The 24565-nt window shown below is 41.5% G+C and overlaps 1 protein-coding gene and 1 non-coding gene across 6 annotated transcripts in view; both read right to left on the bottom strand.

Moving 5' to 3' along the window:
- The window catches only part of ATP11C (ATPase phospholipid transporting 11C (ATP11C blood group)), a 210762-nt gene that overhangs the window by 83678 nt on the left and 102519 nt on the right, over positions 1-24565 (bottom strand). For all 5 annotated transcript variants that reach the window (XR_013483660.1, XM_020971762.2, XM_078147922.1 and 2 more), the window contains exons 4-12: positions 23381-23461; positions 19465-19572; positions 13453-13581; positions 10372-10475; positions 7541-7591; positions 6357-6421; positions 5879-5960; positions 3953-4103; positions 2054-2251 (exon numbers count right to left, since the gene is read on the bottom strand). Coding sequence is in view for 4 of the 5 variants with exons in the window: in XM_020971762.2 (XP_020827421.1) it covers positions 2054-2251; positions 3953-4103; positions 5879-5960; positions 6357-6421; positions 7541-7591; positions 10372-10475; positions 13453-13581; positions 19465-19572; positions 23381-23461 (969 nt within the window). In the remaining variant the exon portion in view is untranslated. The remainder of the gene's footprint in view (positions 1-2053; positions 2252-3952; positions 4104-5878; positions 5961-6356; positions 6422-7540; positions 7592-10371; positions 10476-13452; positions 13582-19464; positions 19573-23380; positions 23462-24565) is intronic.
- LOC144455076 (U6 spliceosomal RNA) lies at positions 18085-18191 on the bottom strand. The gene has a single exon (XR_013483740.1). It is a non-coding gene; the product is annotated as a U6 spliceosomal RNA (small nuclear RNA).

Here is a 24565-nt window from a genome sequence, read left to right as displayed (position 1 = left end):
CTGAGCAGAGTATATGACCTTTGGCAGACCCACTCAGTCTTCTGATTTCATATACCTTGGTGAAGGTATGAATGTTAGAGGAAGAAGTTCTGAGCGGTACAAAAAAGCACACTCCAAAAGAGGGTGAGGTCTTCTTCTATCCACGTTCCTCTATTAACCCGATCCACATTTCCAAGTCATGGAATTGACATTTCCACAGTATTGGTATTCTAAATATCAAGAACGTTAACTAGAAGCCAGAAGCCTCCTAGATCAGAAATATCATGACATGCTAAAAACAGACAAAGGAATAAGATTTGAATACTGATGAGAAAAATCACCACCTGAGGAATCAAAGCTGGACTAAACAGCAAAGGGAAATAAGTACATCAGATGACAAAACAACAAAGGTGGTAAATGCTGGCGGGGCTGCAGGAAGACAGGCACATTAAGGAACTGTTAGCGGAATTTATGAATCGGTCCAACTGTTCTCTACAATAATTTGGCTTTGAGAAAAAGACACTAAGATGCACATATCCTTTGACCCATGATAGGTATACATCCCAATGAGGGAATTGTGGTTCCCACCACACCCAGGTGAAAAAAGATAGAGGGAAAGGCCCCACAGGCACAAAATTAATTTATAGCAGCACTTTTTCTAATAGCAAAGAATTACAAAAGGGTGGGAGGGGGGTACAGGCAGTTGATTCCAGCAGATGGATGATATGGGCTACATCTCCCTCTTCTCAAAAGAAAGGTGGTAGACTACAGGTGTGAGGTGAGGCATGCACTGTCAGACATGGCCAATGTGTTGCTGTGTTTTGTTTGACCTTAATTCTTATAAGGGCAGGTTGGGGGGGAAGGGGGGCGGCCAGTGAGCAGGAAGTGACAGCAGTGTGGAAAAAGATACATCAATAAAACATGTATTTTTTTTCTCCAAGGAGAGAAGAGGTCAGCTCCTGGATTACATTGGGATTTTAAGAAACAAGAGCATACTTCCATCAAGTGCTGTCTTCATTGAAATGTCTCCTGTAAAGCAAGCAACTATATCTATGATGCATCTGATCAGAAAGAGGTCTGGAAAATGTCACGGGCCTAACTCTGGTCAATCAGGTTCGTGCAAAGCATACAAATCTCTTGCTGCATTTCTCCAGGGAATACATCTCCAGAGGAGAACATTGCGTCTCCCTTCATTCCAGCAATTCAATAAATGTTTGTTGTTAATGAGGACAATTACAGACGCTGGCACTGAAGCAATAAACCCATAATCTACCACCAGGTGAGTCTGGTACTGTGAGAATGTTCGAGTATAATTGAGAAATCAAGGAGCCTAAAAAATGTTTTAAAAGGCTATCAGAGCAGCAGGGCAACCCCTTCCCCCTGTCCGGGACACCAGTGCTATTCTCGGAAGACTTGTTTCCTCCTAACTCCCCCTCCTCTTTTCCTCTAGGGGGATGGAGGACACTGCTTTGGCCAGTTTGGCTCAACTGTTCTTCTTTGTGACAAGGCAAGGATCTTTGGGAGGAAGGGGATATCAGGAAATGTCTATGATGTCGAAAAAAGAAGGCATCCATAAAGCTTAAATTTTAAAAATAAGGTATGTCCTTCTCAATATTCAATTTCTCTATTATGCCTGATTAACCAATGAGCATTTATTACTATGTACCCAACACTATGCTAAGACAAAAATCAAAATCTCTGCCACTAATGACATCATATTCTACTGGGGAAAATAACATCAGTACAGATAAGTGAATGAAAAAAATATATAAAACAAAGGTACAAATATTTCAAAGAGGAAACACCAACAATTGGGGGTGGGAGGAGGGGGGTAAGAGAGGCCTTGTGTGGAGCTAAGCTGAGCCTCGAAGGCAGCTCAAGATTTCAAGAGGCACAGGTGAGAAGATACAGCATTGTAGGTATAGGAAGACAGATTATGCACAGGCCTGGAGCATGCAGATGGAATGATATGAAATGAAGTCATCAGATATTAAGCTCAACATGACAAAAACTATTATCAACATATTGGAAGCAATTAGTTTTATTGGGGAGATCTTTTAAAATGCATTCTAACCTGCCCAAGCTCTTCATTGAGGTCGGATGTATTCACCAGAGCACCTTCTTGTATTTCTTCATCATAAAAGTCTTTATCCCAAGCAATGAAAAAGGATCCCAAGAATTTCTGCATTTCCACAGTAACATACATGGAAACAGGGATAATGAAATTGAATAGGACCATAAATGACAAGAAGTCTGTGAATATTTTCAGAACCTGGAAGAAAAGAGATAAATCATGGTAACCGGAGGCAGGTTTCTCCCATGGAGACATTAAGAACAGAAGGGAACATGAAAAATCTGGTCTTTATCTTTTTTTAATAATAGATTTTTGATAGTCTTGTTTTGACATCACCTAGAAAGAGTAATTATAGTTATCATAATTAAGAAGAATTTATTTATAATTGATGATAATTAATTATAGGACTTTCAGGTATTCAAAGTGCCTTACATTCAGAGCCCCCATATTCTATCCCCACCCCCTTCCATCCATCTCTTATAACAAAGGGGTTTTTTTAAATAAGGAAAAAATTCCGCAAAATCAGCCAACATATTGAATAAAATCTAATGTTCTAGGCAATATTCCACCTACTGATCTCCTCCCCCACCCCCTAACCTCTGCAAAGGTATGAGAAGGAGAGAGAGTCTTATAAGCTTTGGTCTTTATTGCACAGAATTCCGACCTCTCTGAATTGGAAGGGTCCTCAGCAACCAACTAGGACAATTCACAGCTGAACAGCAATGTCTCTACAAAATCCCCAGTGATCAGCCATCTCACCTCTGTTAGACAACTTCCTTGGTCTGTGGAGCTGGGGAGGGGGGAGCAAGGGGGGCAGGTGGTGTGTGGAGAGGAAAGACTCACTACCTATCAAGGCAGCCCATTCTGCCTGGGGATGGCTCGAACTGTTAGGAAGCTTTTCCAGCTCTCACCTCTAATGCTGAAGAAATTGTGCATGATATGGAAAAAAAAAATCTTTCCCCGAGGACACTTCTTAATAAAAGGGTAAATCTTCAAGTACAGAACCAAAGGTAGATTTTAAGCATCTGTGAAAAGTCATCCTTAATTTTTTTAATGGAATACCTTGGTTTCTTCCAAAATGCTTCTTTCTAGGGTTTTTTAAGAAGCAGTAGTGCTTTTTCTCCTCCTTAAATCTTAACCCTGTGCCCCTTAACTTCTAGGTGATATCCAGTAGTATCTGGCAGAAAGATAGAATGTTTTTATCATCTCACAGAAGGGTAGCATGGTATATTGGATAGAGAGCTGGCCTTAGAGTCCAGAACATCTGGGTTCATATCCTGACACTTGGTAGCACAGCCTGGCTCTGAGCCACAATGTGCCTCAGTTTCCTCATTTGAAAAATGAGAAGATTGAACTTAATGGGCTCTAAGGTGACTTCAAGCTCTAAAAAATACGATCCTTTGACTCTATATCAAAATAAAGAACCAAAGGGTAGAGTTAGGAACAAGGGCTAGAATTTGCTGAGAAACCAAGTTAGGCTTGACACTGAAAGAAACCTTCCTAATGATTCAAGTGGTCTCAGTGGAATGGGCTGTCTCTGAGGTAGGAGGTCCCCCCATTACTTGAAGGCTTCAACAAGAAGATCAATGGCCACTTACTAGGGATGGACAAAATGACCACTGAGGGACCTTCCCGCTCAGACATTTTGTGATTTGAGGAGGCTACAAATCAAAGTGTTAAGAGTATCATAGCCCGCTCACCAAACAGCTTGTAAGCAGGTCCTGACTGAAGAATCAGGCCTAAGTACAAATGAAGTTATTGACTTAAAAAAAAAGATTTAAAATTTTAAAGAAGAAGATACAACTAGGAAAACATCTGGAGTAATAATAATGATCAAGTCACTGTTTCCCTGACATTCACTGAATTGTACTTCAGGATCCAAAACATTAAACCATTTACCTTTGCAGTCTCTCGGTCATGCTGGGTCCTTTGGTTGTACCAAGGCTCATCATTGTGGGAGACACTTTGCCACACATACTTCATTGTGGTGCAAATAGCAGCTTTGGACAAGAGGATGCACAAGTACACAATGAGGAAGCCATTGATAGATCTGAAGAAGAAAAGATGGGTAGGTTTTTAAAAATCATTTTGGTCATTTAGATATGGTTAAGGACTCACTGTTCATGATGATAGAAGCCTAGGCAAATATATCTTGGACAACGTATAGTATGGTACGGTGGACTTGAAATCAGCTGAACTAGGTTTGAGGCCCAGTTCTATTCTCATGCAAGCCTCTGACCTCGAACAAGTCAGTCAACTGACCACAGCAGAGCCAGAACTAGCACTTTTGGCACATTGGACAATCAGTTGGGGGGGAGTGGGGATTCCCTAGGATATGAAGAGAAGATGAGGGGATATGAGGGAAGAGTAGGGCAGGATGGGCTACAGAGGAGTTCACCTGAAGATAGGAATGAAGAATGCCATCTGTTAGCTAGATTCCCATTTGAGCTGATTATTTCCCAGGGGCCGCCCTCTTTCTCTCCCTCAACCTCCCCATCCCACCCCCTCGATTGTTAGCGCTTGCTCTAAGATTATATGCCATTTACACTTTAGAAATCATGTACATACACAGTTACCTACATAGTACCTATTGTCTCCTCCATTAGAATGCAATTCTTATTTTTGCAACACAGCCCTACACACAGCAAGCTTTTAAGAAATGTTTATGGACTTGACTTGCTAACTAGGTACCTTAGTACCCTAAGCCCCATCCTTCTACACTGAAGAGGAGATACAAGTCCTATCAGGGCTCTCGAAATTCCATTACCTGAGGCAAAGGGGTAGTGACTCCAGCTCAGTTACTCTGATCATCTGAACCCATGTTTCTTTTTTTGTAAAATTGGGATACTAACCCTTGTTCTACCTATTTCACAGGGTCATTGTGAGGGTCGAGCAAGTTGTTTGTCTGTGTTTTGAGATTTTTGTAACCAAAAAGGCCTACAGATGTATCAAGGACTGTCATAATTATGGGCACGTAGGTGGTATAGTAGGTAGAATGCTGGAACTTCCTGAACTCAAGAAGTCCTGAGGTCAAAAGCTGCCTCAGATACTTCTTAGCTGTGTGATCCTGGGCAAGTCACTTGACCTTATTTGTGCATTAGTTTCCTCATCAGTAAAATGGGGATAACAACAGCACCTGTCTTATGAGGCTGTTGTGAGGGTCAAATGAGATAATACGTGTGAAATATCTTGGCAACTTTAAAGTGTTATATAAATGCTTGCTATCACCATCACTGTCGTCAGTATTGCTGAAATGGGCAAATGGAAGACAAATTGGAGTTGTTTGTCAAAGAATACCACCTCTTCCCCATGTGCATGGACTCACTAATATAAGATTACCCTCTTACAGCAAGGCTCTACTAGCCCTACTCAGACCCCTGGGATGAGAACTTGAATAAAGGTATCCCCACCACCCTTAAATCTCTAGTGAATCCCAATCCTTTTACCTACCTAGAACCCTGAAAGCCCTAGAACATGAAGGTTCATGAAGAGGTGGCCTACAACCCTCACACATCAGGCCAATCCATTTCTGAGTAAGTGACCCCTAGAGTTCAGAAATCTGGGCTAGCTGGGGAAACAAAGCACGGTATAGGAGCAACCAAGCTCATGATCAGCCACCATGTTCTGATCTATCAAATGGAGACTTCAGTCAGTCTTCTACCAACTAACATAATCTACCCCACCCCCCTCATCCCCTCCCAAACCACCAGCTCAATTTGCCACAGAATCCAAGTAAACAAAAGGTTAAACTCTTATTTCCCAAGGCTTTAACCAGAACCAAGCCCTACACTGATTGGTGCAACCCAATTTCAGACGCATTCTTACTTTTCCACAGCGGAGCGCTTCTGAGATTTCCCTTGGTAATTCAAAGCCATTTTGCTTTCCATTCCTGTGTAAACAGCAACTCCTAAAGAGCAATAAAGTATAATTAAACTAGGTTTACAACTGACCAACTCCCCATCCCATGTGACCAATAAACCCTTTAAGCCCTATCCCTTTCTGATATTAATTAAAAAAACAGAAACAAAAACTAGAATTCCAAACATTTTTCCACACAGGACTTGTTACACTAGGCTTAAGAAATGATGTCATGTGAAGTATAATTCATACAATTAATATGCCTAAAACATTTTCATTTTATTTATATTCTCTTTAAGCATGTCATACTACAAAAAAATATAACACCTAGAAATAGGCTTCCATTAACATTTATTATTATCTGCTATGGTTACTTAAAATTCAATTACTATTCAGAGGCATTATAAAGTGAATTTCTGATAAATAAATTCTTTAAAATGTTCACCATAAATCTTCTTGGTATTTTTTAGAGTAGCTCCTTTCAGCAATAGATTTTCAGGTCCCAAAGACCTAAACAGAAAGTGAATATTGTTTATCCACAAAATCCAGTATCATCAGTAAATTTCTGGGGTACTTTTCCCCCTCCCTACATCCCCTCTGACTAGGGGTTTCATATCCATCTATCTGTGTGTAGCATAAGTGTGGGCTCACACCTCCAAACAGTTCCAAGCCCCAATCTCCAGCAGGCACACGTGGGGCTGGACACACAGACACCCACAGAACAAGTACAAAGAGAGGTAGAGGCTTAGACCAGGAGATACAGAAAGGACACAGACAGAGACAGACAGGGGCAGAGCCTCAGAAGGGCAGAGAGACGAGGAAATAGAGAGAGAAAAATATAAGAGAGATACAAAAACAGACACTAGGAGAGAATATGAATCTTCTACACAAGATGAAACATGCCTCAGCAGAGATCTGTGGGTATACTTTAGCTCCCTAACTCCCACCACATTCTTAACATCCTGTGGCTGCTTCCAGTCATCCAAAGTGGAGAGCTAAAGCCATCGTGAGCCTAATTGAAGGCATGAGGGACACCCACACTTTTTTGTCTATAGTTTTTTAATTTTTTCCTTTGGGAGGGTGGGGAGATATAAACATGTGGTTGTAAATGTGTGGGGAAGACCTAGTTTGGAAATTCTTTCCACCAACACAAAACATCATTTATAGTCTTTGGGTCTTCCCAGGGCACACAGCTAGTATATATCATGGGTAAGACTTGAATCCAGGTATTCCTGGCTCCCAGTCTCACCCTCTATGCTCTATGTGATACTACCTCTCTCTTTAAATTGTATATATGTTCTAAGGACCTTAATTACCCAGATAATTGTCTCAATCTTTTCACTTCACTTAAAATGCAGGTAGTTTTCCAGTCCATCTGTTGCCTCCCCTGGACCACAACTGTGCGCCTACATTTCCCAAACCCCATTGATAACCTTTCAAAATGCATCCTAGAGGAACAACTCACCACGCCCACCACCACAGCACCACCATCATAACTTAGAAGGAGGCCAGGCAATCTGGGTCTAGTTACCCTGGCATTTCTTTCCAAAGGAAAAGTATTAGGAGATATTTACACAAGATGCAAATAGTAACATCAAGAAGGAACCAGTGAATGGTAAAGGAACTAACCTGGCAATGGGTTCTGCATTATTACCATAGATATTGATCTTCCCAACAAACCTGGAAAAAGAATATAATAGAATAAGATTTTGTTCTTACATTCAATTGATACTGACCACCACCAGTATCAGCAGGAATCAAATCATGTAAAAAAATGGACCTGCACAGGCCTTCAGAATAAAGTAGAAAGCCTATTAGGTATATGTCACAAAGTGATGCTAAGAAAATGCTATGTCGTATGTCCATTCTAGTGATTTAGAAAGCTATTATGAATTATTAAAGAACATCAGAGCTGGAAAGACCTCAGGGACCATGAAACTAGTCCAACTCCATCAATGTACAAGTAGGGAAACTGAGGTCCAGAAAGGAGAATGCTCTAGGACACCCAGTGTCAGGAGCTTGGGGCCTCGTAGAGCCGAGAGGAGAAGAAAGACAAAGATGTTGTCCTTTTTATGGGAAAAGTTCCTACATACTTCTGACCACTGTGAGGTAGTTACAAGAGGAAGCGAGCAACTGCAATTCAATGTAGAGAGAATCAGGGAATGGGCACCGGTATTGACCATGGTATCCATGAAATATTAAAAGGTTTAGGGCAGTGGTATCAAACTGAAATAGAAATGAGGGACACTAAACTATACATAAGGACTCCTGCAGGTCCTAAATTAACTTAGAAAGACACATATTAACATTATCTATGCCAGGGGTGGGGAACCTGTGGCCTTGAGACCACATGTGGCCTAAGGGCTGCAGGATCTCCACCCCTGATCTATGCTCTACTGTATTTTTATTCATATTGTTAAATATTATCTAATTACATTTTAATCTGGTTAAGAGGAGTGAATGGGGCCCTGGATGCATGTATGACACCTGGATTAGATGAAACCTTCCATCATGTTGGGTGGATTCTCTGGAAGACTGATGGAAGGTTAGTGATAGTATGAGTAGAAAGGATTAGAGATTCTAAGAAGAATAGGAGACCTTAAAAAAATGAAAATCTGACAAAACAATTATAAATAATGCCAATGAGGGAGAAATAGGGAGATATCTAATAAGAATGTTGTGACTACATAGGCAGCTCTTGAGTGAGCTTAATTTTTTTGTCACCGTTGCCATTCAGTTGTTTCTGTCATGTCCAACTCTTTGTGACCCCTACTTGAGATTTTCTTGACAAAGATATTAGAGTAATTTGCCATTTTCTTCTCTAGGCCATTTTACAGATGAGGACACTGAGGCAAACAGGGCTAAATGGCTTGCCCAGGGTCACATAGCTGACGCTAGATTTGACCTCAAGTCTTCCTGACTCTAGGCCCAGAGCTCTTATCTGCTGTGCCACCTAGCTGCAAAGTTCATTTTTTACAGAATGTGTACAAAAGACAAAAGCAAAGACAAATAACTAAGGACAAATACAAAAGGTTAGCAAATGGCAAGAATAACGATAGAAATTAGTTGAGGCTAAAGAAAAATGTTAAAGACTGTTAAGTCAACTTTCAAAAAAGGGAGGAGAGAGGCTCATTGCTTGTAAATGGTGTGATACTGGCAAACAACAGTGAGTAAAAAGAAATATTCACTCAAGATTACTTCCATCTTTATTGTCGATAAAAATATTAAATAGAAAAGGGTAGAGCAAACGTGGGTGAAAAAAATACACCCCAGGGGCAACTAGGTGGCAGATAGAGCACCAGCCCTGGAGTCAGGAGGACCTGAGTTCAAATCCAGCCTCAGACACTTGACACTTACTAGTTGTGTGACCCTGGGCAAGTCACTTCACCCCATTGCCTAGCCCCCCAAAAAATGTGCCCCAAGATCAATAAGAGATACTTTAAATCAGGTGTTAAGCCAATCCCTGCAAAACTCCCAGTCAAATTAAAATGTAATTAGGAGATGTTTAACAAAATAAAATAAAAATACAATATAACATAAATAATGCTAATTTATGGTTTTCTAAGTCAATATGTACCCTATAGGGATCTGTTTCTATTTGAGTTTGACAGCATCGATTTAAACGAGTTCCCATCTCCTGATCCACATCAATTATATCCCAAGGTCTTCAAAGAATTTCCACATGTGAAGCAGCCTGTTATAGTGGATAAAGCTCTGGACCTAGAGTCAGGAAGACCTGGGTTCAAATCTTGCTTCAGACACATACCAGCCATGTGACCCAGGGCAAGTCATTTAACCTCTTTAGGCCTCAGTTTCCTCATCTATAAAATGAAAGGGTTGAACTCAATGACTTCTAAGATCTCTTCCAGCTCTAAATCTATATAATCTCATGAGCCGATGATTCCTGAGCTACTGTGAGTAATCTTTAGGTAATAATGGAGATCAGGAAAAACCACCAATTGCCTGGGGCCAGGAAAACATCCTAAGTGTTCAAGGAAGAGGGGGAAAAGATGCATTCCTAAAACTATAGCACCAGGAAAATTCTGAAAAGAATTATTTTAAAGAGAGAGTGAGAACAAGCAGAAAGAGAAGTGGGAGAGAGACTCTGCCCTGGATAGAAAGAAGGGCAGAGAGAGGAGAGGAAGGACTGGATGGGACTTCTAAGGTCCCTTCCAATCCTAAGATTCTGTCATTCTGAATGGGAAGCCTTATGCTCATGAATCAAATAGACAGTCATGTTGGTAAACTTCAAAATAAAAGGACAATCTTAAGAAAGTTTCCCAGGACCATGATGTGTTTTGCCAGGCCCATGAAGCAAAACTGATTTTTGAATCATTCTGGAACAGGTCCTACAAATACAAAGGCAAGAGGACTGGAAGAAGGCTTTGCATTTTATGGAATGCTTGCATGGAAGGAAACCAGACCACAGACAGCAGTGAAGGAAAGCGGGAACTCCTTACTTGTACAGGTCAGGCTGAGGCTGTTCACACTCGATCGTGGCTTGGAGGGTATCAATGGAATGAGCCGTGTTAAACGAGCTGGTATCAGGGATAGCATATTGCGTCTAGGTGAAAGCAGAAGTGAAAACCCAAAAAAAGAAGAAAAAAAAAGAAAGAAAGAAAGAAAGAAAAAAGTGGGTCTTTTAGTAAACATCTACCCACGGAATTCTAGGAACACAGTATGGCTCAGTGAGCCATTCTGGCAGAAGCCTACAAATATTGACGCACATTACCCACAAATGAGTTGTATAATATTATTCTTAAAATGTATCAGAGGTAATTAGATGTTCCCCCTGCTGCTTTGGGATTTCAATGATATTGAAGAACTTGAAATCATTCTCATGACCTACTGCTGGGAGATTTCAGTTTGCAGCATGCATGTAATTAACTGAGGAGCCCCCGGAAAAAAAAAAAATTCAATGTATTTATATTTTGATCCTATTATTGCCCTCGCCACAGTGGACTGACTTGGCTCGACACACAAACTAAGCAGCCGCTTCTCGGTGTTGAAAATGCTCCGATTCTGCCAGGAGCAGCAAGCAGTATTAGGAGTGCCATTATCCAAATAGCTTTATTAATGAATTCTAAGAGGCTTCCAAGCGACTACATTTGAGATTGAGGTGAGAGGGATTATGCACCTACTTTTATTCAGGCCTTTGGACCTTTCTCTTGCTGTATATTATGTACTTGATTAATTTCATACGGAAAGTATGGCGCCAGTTGAGACATTTTATAAAGCCACCCCGTGGCTCCCCCCACCCCAGACAAGGCCTAATGCAGATAGAAAAGACTCATCTTGGACAAAGGTTGGTGTCATTTTCTAAGTGGAATATTAAGGAAATGTCTGAGTCATGCTTAGCAGCTGAGCTCTATAAATTGAATCCCCACCCCCACCCCGTCCTTTTAGTTCCTTCAGAAAGAAATCATTTAAAAGGTTTCCATTCCTGACAAAGAGACTCGAAAATAATTTCAGGAGCCAAGCTCAGCTCTGTCCATTTTCTAATCAAGAGAAAGTAAGAGGAAATTTCATGTTTGAATGCTCACACCCACTTCTCCCTGTTTCTTCGTTCCCTGACCTTGGGCAAGTGATGCCATTTCTCTGGGCCTCAGTTTCCTCATGTGAAAAATGAGAGAACTGGACCAGATCACCTCAAAGGTCCTATCTAGCACCAAATTTATGATCCTAGACCCCCATGACCTTGGTTAAATCACTTGCCCTCTCTAGACCTCAGTTTCCTTATCTGCAAAATGAAGTGGTTGCCTCTGAGTTTCCATCTAGCTCCACAGTTATCATCCTATGACACTGAATACAAGCAAATGCCAATCTCTTTAATGGCAGAATAAGTACTTGGCACACAGTAGGCATCTAAGGAAAGCTTACTGAATTCAACTGAATCTGCAATTTAACTGCCAGCTAAATCTCCAGCTCCCAGGCTCCAGGGCATGGTAGCATCACCTGGGCCAGAGGCCAGAGGCCAGAGGATATCTCCTCTTCCTTCCCCAAAGGCTCAATATGTAAAAAGTCCTCTCTTCCTCATGGCTTTGAAGGGTTATTACACCATGTAGAGCTGGTGGAGACAGGCAAGAGCTGACATTGCCAGAGCTGACCAGGTGAGTGCCTTAGTAACTGGTTTAAGTAAATGTATTTTCACACATTCATAATTCTTCCCAATAATAACTTATGAAATTGTGCCCTAAGTGACTAAAAGGGAGGATCAGATTCCTTGAAATCATATTACTTGCACCCTGGGAAAGAGGCCATTCTGTCAAGGAAGTATTCTTCACTTGGAAAAGATTCAACGTAAACACCAGACAGAAGCCAGCAAGTTCAGTTCCATGAAACTGTGCCTCAACTTTACCACCTTGGAATATGCTCATTACCAAGTTTTCACCAATTAGATGAACAGTCACTAATAAATAGTAGAAGGTCATAAAAATGTCAGTGTGGTTTGTTTTATAGACTTGGTTTGTTTTTTTTACCAGCCTCTGCCCTGCTTTGGAAGATTTATAACCTGTCTCACCTGTCAGTCAGAGTCAGTCTGTTGCCAAGTCTATTCGACAAACATTTCTGAAATGCCTCTTACACCTGTCCTGTTCCCTGACTCCTCTCCACTCACATAGCTATCACCTTGGTTCAAGCCCTATCACCCCTCACTTGGACTAATGGACTAGATTCTTAATTGATCTCTTTGCCTCAACTTTCTCTGCAATCAAGCCTCCATACTGTTGCCAAAATAATCATTTTGAGTTAAAGGGTTACCTATATCATGCTCTTGCTAAAAGCATCAATAGCTCTCTTCTGCCTCTAGAATCAACCCTTTGAGGCCTTCCACAGTTTGACACAACCTAACACTACTTCCCTTTACAAACTCTGTATTCTAGTCTGAACTTGACCTTCCATTGCCCAGCTTCCTGTGTTCCCACAGGTCATCCTCCATGCCTAGGATTCACTCTTTCCTCACCCCAATCCCTCAGAATCCTTGTCTTCTTTCAAGGCTCACTTTGGGGGCCACCCAGCTGTGGGATGGTGAATCGGGCACTAGATTTGGAAGCAAAAATACCTAAGTTCATATCTGACCTCAGACACTTACTAGCTGTGTAACCGAGGGCAGGCAATGACAACACTCTGTGCCTCAGTTTCCTCAACTGTAAAATGATGAGATTGGCCTCAGCTTCTACACTCCATTTTAGCCTGAAATCTGTGATCTTCTGGGAAGCCTTCACCAATTCCACCCCTTTGCAGATGTCAGAACCCTCTCTTCCACCTTATTTATCTAAGATCACGGGGTATCCCTCCCAGTAGAAAGGAATTTATTTGAGAGCAAAGACTGTTTTGTTTTTGCCTTTTGGAATTCCACTTGCACTACCCAAGCTGAGTACACTTGTGCAGATGAAACTGGAGGTAAATAACCTCCAAGGATAATTGCACCAAAACCACTTTCCAATGAGACCCACCAAGACAGCAGAAAAACACAAATTCCTTCTGAAAGATTAATTACTCTGAGATGAAAGCGAAGAATCCGGGTCCTTTTGCCACATTACCTTACAGTTAGATTCCCCATCAAGACTGGCTGTTGTAACATGACACGTCCCATCATCATTGGTTGATGACAGGAGGATAATATCACAAGGAAACGTTTCATCCGCGTGTACCTCAACAATATCACCAACCTGGAAGGGAAAAGAATGATAAATAAGCTTATCCCCTTTCAAGGCATTCATTTGTTTTATAAGTGGAATTCCCACTGGAGAAAAAGAGAATTCTATGTGCACAGTAGATTAGCCCCAAAGACCTCCCTTTTGGAACCAAGAGACTCATCAGAGTCCTGCATCATGACAAGGTGGGGAATTGTTACTGTATGAATGACAAGAATCCTCCCTGAAGGTCATAAGAACAGACGAGCAATCCTCTGGCATTTTAAGAGACTCACAGACTACCAAGGCTGACCTTAGCCCTCCACCAATTACTTGGGGATCACATTTCTCATTTCTTCTCTGTCATGATTGACAATGATATCTTCCAGGTAGGTCCAGATGCCTTTATTCGTAAATGTGTTCACAGAAAAGTCTGCGTGACAAATCAGGAAAGACACATTGGCTGAGGTGTGATAACTATTCTGGATTGGCTCTTTCTTTGCTGCCTGAGAGGAATTCATGGTCAAGTCTACTTGATTCAGCAGGCATTTATTAAGCACCTGCTGTGCACAAGTCCCTTTGCTAGACTTTTGGGATACAAGGACAAAACAGAACAATCCACAAGCAGAAGGAATCTATGCTCCACTTACGTTCCCTCCACCACTCCCAAGAACATCATACATGAACATAAAATAATTTCACCTATGGACCACTTGCCATACAGTCAGCCAGAACCCTAAGAATCAATTCATTCTCATAACTACAGAGGATAAACAGGGAAGTGTGCTTCTCTCCTCTCAGAGGGGAGGTGGCGAACTACAGGTGTGGCACATGGAATACATCAAGGCCAATGGATGGGTATATTTTGCATTTGGGGGTAGAGGGTGAGGAATAGGGTCCAGCCACTTGAAAGTAACAACAATGATTTTTTAAAAACATTCATAAAACATTTGTTTTTAAACACAATAAATGACTTCCTTCATCTAGGAGCACACAAGCTCCTATAACGAAGGGAAGGAACCTTAGATAGAAGAAAACCTACCACAAACCTTCCATGGAAAAGCATTCAAAGAGCCTGGAGCTGCTTTATCACCAACTTGCAATGTATTATGCATCTTTAGTGCTGCTGGTAAATCCAATGTCAGATTTTTAAAAAATATTCGATTATTTAAAGCACTGTTTAAATTATTCCTACTCTAGTTTAATTTCAAAGGGAAACATAAAAACAATATCCTTCATTACAGCTTTTGATATAATGACAACTGGGGTATTTACTTGCAAAATCATCAATATGTAGGCTGCTAGAAGGCTGTGACTATTCCTTCCACTTCCTCTTAACACCCCTGGCTTCCTCGAAGGCTCAGCTCAGGTGCCAGGAAGCCTTCTCTAATTTCCCCAAGATGTCAGCCCTCACTGCCAGCTCAAATGATACTGTATGGAACATGTTGCATCCTCCAGTTGAATGGAAACTCCTTGAGGGCAGGGGCTGTTGTTTCCTTTTAATCTTTGTCTCGCCCAGTACCCAGCACGGGGCCTACCACAGAGAAAACACTTAATCAATAAGCTAAATTGAACACAAACAAATGAAGTGAACTAAAAATTCAGTAAGAAGCAAAAGGGCTATGAAGAAGGCATCCTTAGACATATAGAGCCCCTAATCCAAGGGTTCCTGACCTGAGGCCCATGAATTTGTTTTTCAAAAAATCTTTTGAGAATTGCATTCCAATATAATTAGTTTCCTTTGAAATACTATATATTTTACTTGATGCTTTTAAAGGCAAGATTCTGAGAAGAGGTCCATAGGTTTCACCAGACTGTCTAACGGTCCAGGACACCAATAAGGCTTAGAATTTCTAGTCTAACCACATTCTACTTTCTAGCCCAATTGACTACTCTTTGAACCTCATTCATGGCCAGTCCTCTCCCACTCCCAGGCCTTTGTTCACTCCATGCCCTGAGCCTCATAAGTAAGATGCCCAGGAAGTGTTACTGATTGACTCCTTGACTCCAAAGGGTCTAACTTTGTACCTAGCACGCTACTGGCAGACACACATTTCCTATCATTCCTTGATTTGCTATTCTCAGTTTTGAACAGGCATTGTGCCCAACTGCCTTCTCTCACCCAATGAGGATTTGGTTTGGATGAAGGCCCAGTGTGCTATAAGTACACTTGCAAAGGTGAAAAGGGGGTTTGTTTGAAGGTACAACTTCATGCAACTCTTGAGGTCCAAGGATTTTTCTCTGCCTAGGTACAGAGAGCAGGCGATATCACGTGGAATCAAAGACGTAGGCCATCGTCTGCTCAAAAACATAGCTCTCCCCATGTTCCATCAACCAGAACACTCCACTGAGCTGGGAGGCAGGAGACCAGGGTTCTAGTTCTGCTTCCACCATGTCCTTTTATCACTTTTATCAAGTAACTTGTCTCCTCTAACCTCTGAGGTTAAAATCTAGGATAGTATGAGCCTATGATTAGGACCTCAGCATTCCTATCTATGGTGGTGGTATTCAGTCATGTCCAACAAGATACTGGAGTGGTTTGTCATTTCCTTCTTCAGCTCATTTTACAGATGAGGAAGCTGAGGCCAACAGGGTTAAGTGACTTGTCCAGGGTCACACAGCTAGTAAGTTTCTGAGGCCAGATTTCAACTCACAAAGATGAATCTTCCTGACACCAGGCCTGGTGTTCTATCCATTGTAGCGCCACTTAGCTACGCCCCTATTCTTACATATAAAATGAAGGAATTAGACTTAACACAGAAGTTCTCAACCTTTTTGGTCTGAAGAATCCTTTATACTCTCAAATATTAAGAGCACCCCCAAAGAGCTTTTGTTTATGTGTTGTATCTAGCTGTACTTGCTATATTAGAAATTTTAAAAATATTTACTCTATTAGAAAATAAAATTTCTTTCTTTCTTTTTTTTGGCTAGGCAATGGGGTTAAGTCACTTGCCCAGGGTCACACAGCTAGTGTTATATGTCTGAGGCCGGATTTGAACTCAGGTCCTCTTGAATCCAGGGCCAGTGCCCTATCCACTGCACCACCTAGCTGCCCCAGAAATTAAAATTTCTAAAAAGAATTTCAACCTCACAGACCATCTGAAAGAGCTCCCCAGGCTCCACTTTGCGAGCATCTGGATGGACTCTACTGCCAAGTTTGTCTCTGAGGAAGTAGCTACTCTCCCAGAAAGGGTTATGGTTTGCTCTCACCTTAAATTGCTTTCATCTAATCAATACTTAGCTGAGATTGACCTCAGTGACCAGATTGAGTCAGAATAGGGGGTAGGAAGAGAAAAGGGGTAGCTATGAAGCAAGGGCATGTATGATGAAATCATGGGATCTCAGGCTTTGAACACTATGTACAGCAGCCTAAAGGGGATGAGAAGGTTGGCAGAGTAGAAGATGAGGAAGAGGGAGTGGGGAAGATGCAGAAGGACCTGGCCAAAGTTGCCAATCTGCCTGTGGTGGTTGCTGCCTCTGCCTTTGGGGATCATAGGATCCTAGATCTAGCTCCAGAAGGGAACTCTGAAACCAATTAATCCAACCTGCTCATTTTACACAGAAAGAAACTGAGGCCCCAGGGAACTGAAATGACTTACCCAAGGTCACACACAGGATCACAGCTCTAGGGCTACAAGGGACCTTAGAAGTCACTTAATGCAACTCCCTCATTTTGCAGGTGGGGAAATTGAGGTCCAGAGAGGTCAAGTGATTTACCCAAGGTCATGCTAGAAGCATAAGAAGTGATATTTGAACCCAGATCCTCTGACTCCCCTACTCTACTTTATACTCTAGACTGCCAATGCAAGGTTGGGATGTCAGGTCTATTCTGGAAGGGAGGAAGAGGATGAGATATAAATCAGATCTGAAAATGAAGAATTTAGAGAAACTTGGGAAGACTTATAATGACCTTGTGCAAAGTGAGGTAAGCAGAACCAGGAGAATAATTTGGATGGTGGCCACAATAATGTAAAAAAAGAAAAGCAGAACTCTAAACCTTTATCAGTGCAGTGACCTACACAGCCAATGTGTTGATTTCTTTCATTCCAAGTATGAGGTACACAATTCTTTGTTAACAGAAAACGGCTTTATCACAGAGGGTGGGAGAATTCATTGGGATATGACAATAATAGATTTTTAAAAAGGCATCAATAAAACATTTACTTTTTTAAAATGTTTTTTTTAATTTTATTTTATTTTTAATATAAATTTGTTTATTTTTAGTTTTCAACATTCACTTCCACAAGTTTTTGAGTTCCAAATTTTCACCCCATCTCCCCCTTCCCCCCCACCCCAAGATGTCATGCATTCTGAATATCCCTTCCCCTAGTCTGTCTTCTCTTCTATCTCTCTCTCCTTCTCTTATCCCCTTCCCCTTCTATTTTCCTGTAGGGCAGGACAGACTTATGTTCCCCATTTCCTATATTTCTTATTTCCCAGTTGCATGTGAAAACATTTTTTTAAAAAAACATATGTTTTTAAAACTTCAAATTTTCTGTCTTCCTCCCTCCCCACCCACCCTCATTGAAAAGGCAAAAAAAAAAAATGGAACACTTCACGAATTTGCATGTCATCCTTGCGCAGGGGCCATGCTAATCTTCTCTGTATCATTCCAATTTTAGTATATGTGCTGCTGAAGCGAGCACTAAAAATGTTTTCAAAAGGGTAAAATCCCTATTGTCAGGTAACTCCTTCCCATGGCCCTCTGCATTGCTCTCATCTTTAGGTTTATTTCAGGGGTCCACTAGAACCTAGCCCATAAATACTGGAGGTCTCATATACCAATCATAAATTCACCAAGAGATGGGAGTATGGGGAAGGAATCTCCCAGGTGCTGTAATTCCTCTTGGGACATCTCTGAGTATCCCCAAACCAGGCCGAAATGATATTAGTATCTACGAATGTGCTGAAGCCATTTCATGAGAGCTGGGTATTAAGTTTTCAGTGTGAGCATTTATACTTTAGAAATCAGCAAATGCTACAAATTCAGAGCCTAAGTGACTGTTCTGTTGCCAGTCCAGATTTAAGAAAATGGTGGAAAAAATGTTAAGAATGCAAATTAAACTTAAAAGTATATCAGATCTAAGACATCTCCAAAGGCCTCGTGATGGAAAACACCATCCACATCGAAAGAAAGAACTACGGAGTTTGTATGCAGATCGAAGCATACTATTTGCTATTTTTTTTCCTTCTGTTGAGTTTTATTTCCTCTTTCTGGTGGTTTCTCCTATTGGTTCTAATTCTTCCTTACAACATTACTAATGTGAAAATATGTTTAATAGGAATGTATATGTATAGCATATATCAGATTTTGCACCGTCTTGGAGAGGGTGGTGGGGAGGAAGGGAGAGAAAAATTTTAAATTCAAAAACATGTGGAAGTGATTGTTGATAAATCAAAATAAATTAATTTTTTTAAAAAGTGTATCAGTGCTTGTTGTGAAATATTTACACTACTACTACACTACTAGAGTCAGGAGCACCTGAGTTCAAATCTGGCCTCAGACACTTTTTTTTTTCTTTTTTCTTCCCTCTTCCTATCATGTTTCCTCCCTCTCTTGATGGATGGGGAGAAAAGAAATGATTTCTATTAGCATTCAAGTTTTAAGCCTTCATGGCACACAAATATATTCCTTTCTAAAAAGAAAAAAATCACCACTATGTAATTATGGGGACCAACCTCATGAGGTTCCAGAGATGAGCAAAATAAATCCTCCTTCTGTGGTGACTATGGGTATGAATCTCGGCATTCTCAGCCAGAGGCAGTAACTGTGTGGATCTTAAGGGAAGGGTCACTGGGGTGGAGGGGAAGGGAAGAGCGGAGTATATCTGTAAATGACTGTGATGTGTGTTTTCTTTTTAAAGGCATCAATAACTCTTTCAAAATAAGGAAATCAATGAATGAAAATGGAAAAGTTACCTTGATAGCTTCACTCTCTTTCTTCACTCGCTTTGCTTTTTCAATAACATAGACAATGCTTTTATTTACTTCTTTGTCAGCTCGGTGTCTGAGCCAGTCTTCGTATCCCTAGATGCAAAAAAACCCAACTCCCCAATCAGTCTCAGAGAATGAAGCAGAGACATTAGCAAATTCAACCAGTCCCCTGCAAAATGAATCATCAAGCTCTCCAGTCACACTTTAGACATCATCCTCCCGGGGAATCTTGTCACCCAGGGAACATTCCAAAGATCCAAGACACCAGATAATACAAAGCAGCCGCACAATCAGGTTGGCCCTGATGGAAATGGCTTAATTGCTTTTAAATGGTCTGTATTACCAAGATAAGTGGAAATGCATTGGAAACTCAGGCATATAAGGAAACGTGCGGTAGAATGTGATATAGCTATCAAAAATTACAAGTGACTGTTGTGGCTTGATTTATGAAACTGTGTATATGGAGGGAAAAAACGTGAAACACAAAAGAGCACATGTATAGCACAGTGGAGAGAGCACTGGGCTTGGAGCCAGGAACACCTGAGTTTGAATCCTGCCTAGGGTGCTAACTCCCTATGTGACCTTGGGCAAGTGACCTGAAATCTCTAAGCTTCTTGCAACACTCTGAGTTATCTGCTAAGTTAAAGAGGAAGGACCATCTGAATTGGTGGCATGAGTTCCCAAACCAGAGGCTAAAATCATAAAACCTTGACCTACCAATTTAGACCAAGAAGACACTTTAGAAACATTACTTTGTTTGAGATAAACAATAATTCAGTGTCATTTGTGACATAAATGTTATTATTCCCATTTTACAGAGGGGGCAAGTAAGCAAGGAGGGTTTAGTCATTTTTCAATCGTGTCTGACTCTTCATGACCCCATCTGGAGTTTTCTTGGCAAACATCCTGGAGTGGTTTGCTATTTCCTTCTCTAGCTCACTTTATAGGTAAGGAAACTAAGGCAAACAGGGTGAAGTGACTTGCCCAGGGCCACCCAGCTAACAGGAGTCTGAGGCCAGTTTTGACCTCAGGAAGGTGAGTCTTTTGGACTCTAGTCAATGGCAAAATGGGGGGAGGTGAGATCCAGCCCCAACTCACTCCAAGTCTTGTAGTCCTTTTACCAGAACAGGCTTGGGCTTCAATGTGTTTTGAGTCCTTTTTATCCCCAGAACAGATCCTATAATCATAAGACTACAGATTTAGAGCTGAAGGACATCTTAGAGGCCAGCTGATCATAAGATCATGAAGTTACAGATAGAAGGCACGTCAGCAAGCATCTTGTTCAACCCCTGACTTTACAGATAAGGAAACCGAGGCTCAGGTTCAATAAAGTGCCTTCATTCATTTTCACAAACTAAGTGCAACCAGGACAGTGTTTCCTTTCACTTTCTGCCTTTTATCTGGGATTGATCGAAGGAAGGAAGAAGTTCACAGCTGCACCTACTACCTGGGGCCACTAAGGCAAGATCTCTTGTCTCATTTGGCAGATTGTAGCTTTTTACCGCAATGATCCTTGCTCCCTTTCAAAGACAACTGCTTGAAAAACGAAATGAGGAAGGTGAACTCTGTGTATCTGAGAAACCCATCATAGTCCAGGAGCCCAGATAATGACACATACCTCCATGCTCTAGACAGAGAGGCAGCATGTTACATACATGGTCACTACATTAACTATGTAGTCACTGTATTGGGGTTTTTTTATTTCTTAACTGATTTTCTTTGTTATAAAAGAAGAGGGAAGGAGGAGTTGGGGAGAAAGAATAGATCTGGAAGTGAATGTGATTTTTAAGAGACATCCAATAAAACTTCTTAAAAAGAAAAATTTCCTAATCATTTCTTTCTGTCCCTCCCAACCCCCTTTTTCTTTCCTGCGGGACTACGTTTAATCTCTTCCTCTTCCTTTAGGCAATTCCAGACGATGGCTCCAGAGGGTACTTCTAGAGATGCCCATGAAGTAACCAGGGGATGAATGTTAATTGAGGGAAGATAAATCGGGAACAGCTTTTGAAAACTATACATGGCTATTCTTGGAAACAGCAATTCAGTGATGTTTTAAAAAATAATCTTTGATAAATAAACTGTCATTAAATTTAAAAAAAAAGCAAATCATCTTTGCAGCCCTGGGGGGCAGGGGAGGAAGGGGTAGACAGGACAGGGCTGAGGGGAAACCATTCTTAAGGTCTTTATTTAGAAGCCAAGGCTCTTCATAAAATACTTCTGCTGCACCTGATAGGCAAGAGGAGGGCAGGGAACCCCAAGAGGAGAGAGAGGGATTTGGGTTGCCCCTGTTGCTTAACAAAGCTCAGAATAGCTTCCTTCTTTGGGTCCCTTTTTAAAGTGTCTGGATAAATCACTGTTGAACAGTACATTTTTTAATAAGCTGAGTACCCAGAACTGTCAAGGTATATTTGAAAGATTTCAAGTCCACTCGTTCTCCCAATTCCCCCAAGTCAACACGCAGTTTGCAAAAGTCACTACCAGAGGCAATGGAGCTCCCCCTGCCTGAGAGGAGAACTCAAAGGCCAGATATCAACGCCACCGACCGTGGCCAGTCCTTGATGAAGGATACTAATAACAGCTGACAGTGGCTGGCCCCCAGGGGAAAACTTGGGAAGGACACAGATGGGAGTCATTCAGGATAAGTTACCACGGACTGATGGCAGCGTGTATCATTGGAAGGAATGTCTACATTGGGGACATAGCATGTCATGGAATATTCTGAGTAATAACTGACATGTATACAGGCTGATAATGTGTTGTGTGTCCATTATGACATAAAGTCTCACAACAGCCCTGGAAGTGAATGCTTTTTTTTTTTTAACATGTTTAGCTTTTTTGTCTAAACCTGTGATTTTGTCTGTTTCATTTCCATAATGGGTAATTAATTCCCAGTGTGCAAACTACTACCTACCACCAACACAGGTAAGGCATATCACCTAAAATTTGGAATCTTGGAGAGTTACCTGAGGTACTGAGAGATTAGTGACTTGGTCAAGGTCATACAACCACCTGACTTGAACTCTAGGCTTTAGGATTCCTAAAATGTCCTTTGGTTCTGCTTCACTACACCTCTACTGTAGACAAGTACTACTGGCATGATTATCCCCATTTTATAGATGCGGAAACCAAGAATGGTGAGAAGTGACTTGTACAGGGTCACATGGCTACTAAGTATCTGAGGTAGGATTTGAACCTAGGCCTCTCCAGCCTCCCAAGTTCAGGATGCTATACAATATGCCACACTGCTTCTCTAGGCCCATCTGCAGAAGTACACATGCTCATTTAATCTTCATTCCCAGCTAAAGATGACAGAAAGGGATACAATAGAATATTTGTTCTTCATTTGGAAATAAGGAGGCAAGGTAGGATAGGGAATATGGGGCTGGATTTGGAGTCAGGAAGACCCAAGTTCAAGTCTTAAATCTAATACATCCTGTCCATGTGACCCTGAAAAAGATCTTTAACATCTCTAGTGTTCTAAGTTTGCAGATGGAGTGCCAGGGTGGTCAAATTGCATCGGTGAAGGGAGTTTTCACACTGGGAGTTCCCTAGCCTGACGCAATCACAGATTCAGATGAGACAAAAATTAAAGGAAGGCAGGAATTAGAAGGAAGATAATTAGCCTCCATTGTAAAACTATTCTGGAACTGTGGTTCGATATTCAATAGGGCCATACTGGAAACGGCAGGAGAGGAGTAGAGAGCTCTGCCCAGTGGGCATATGTTCAGCTCACAAGGGAAGAAAGGCTGAGATCATCTGGGCTGTGATTGGGAGACAAGTCAGTTGTATGAAAGCTAACATGCAAGGCAAACCCCTATATGTACCTCCTCTCCCCAAGGAAAAAGGCTGAAGAGGTACGTGAGGTGCACCACATGTTATATATGAAAAAGTGTTGGGTTACCTGTTTAATGGCAGTGACAGTTATCACAAAGAAAAGCGGGAGTCCACTGGTCACTGGGCTGGTTGGTGTATCTACTGTGACCTAAGCACAGAGAGAAATCCAATTTAGAATAAAACAGAAACAAAGCATAATAAATCAAAATGAGTACTGGATTGATAGTCAAAAGTCTAAGGTTCGAATCCTCGCTCTCCCACTATCAGTGTGACCTTGGGTAGGTCAATTGTAGTCTGTCAACAAGCATTTATTAAGCACCTACTAGGGGCCAAACTCTATGCTATGTGTTAGGGATACAAAGAAAGGCAAAAACACAGTCCCTGGCCTAAAGGATTTCACATGCTAACTGGGGGATATAACATGCCACTTTCCCTCCCTAGGCCTCAGTTTCCACTTCTATAAAATGAGAGGGGATTGGATTAAATAGCTTCTGAGGTCCCTTCCCATTCTGAACCTATGATCGTATAGTCCTAATTCATATGTGTGGCTACCAAAGCTTATGTTCCAGTCAGAAACATGCAGACCAAGCCCAGTTAATTTTCAGGTACCAGGGTGGAGATCGATTTTCACTCAAACCAAAGCCAGCAGCTCTAGCAGAGCCAAATCGAGCATCCCACTAGCGATCTTGACTCAAGCACAGTCATGAGGCCTTATGATTATAGTAGGCCGCTCCTCATGCATCAGGAGGCTGTGGGTGGGATACTGAGCTGCCTCACTGGCTTCAAGGATAATGAAACCTGCTTCCTACCCTCCTGAAGATTATTCATGCTTGGGAAATCACTGGGAGATGGCAGAGCCTTAACTATGTGGAACCTCAGGAATGGCTAAAAGGCTACAGAGAATATTTGTGTTTCCTAGTGTAACAGAACACTGGACTCCTATGAGTTCATTTTGCCTTTGCCAGGAAGCCCTCCCACTTCTATTTGGGGACAAGGTATAAAAAAAAAAAACAACCCAACTAGGAAGAGGCCAATTTCTTTCACAGAATGTGGAATGAGTATTGGATTTAGACACAGGAAGACCTGGGTTCAAATTTCAACTAGGCCACATGTTAGCTGTATGACTTCAGAATCTCCCTAAGCCTCAGCTGCCTTCTCTATAAAGTGAGGTTGGACTAGCTGTCTCTAAGGTCTCTTCCAGCTCTGGATTGAGGATCCTCTGAATCAGAGAAACCCAGAGTTGGAAGGGACT

Source organism: Phascolarctos cinereus, unplaced genomic scaffold (assembly GCF_003287225.1).
Source record: "Phascolarctos cinereus isolate Bilbo 61053 unplaced genomic scaffold, phaCin_HiC Scaffold_8;HRSCAF=390, whole genome shotgun sequence".
Taxonomy (NCBI): Eukaryota; Metazoa; Chordata; class Mammalia; order Diprotodontia; family Phascolarctidae; genus Phascolarctos; species Phascolarctos cinereus.
This window is presented reverse-complemented; position numbering and strand designations above follow the sequence as displayed.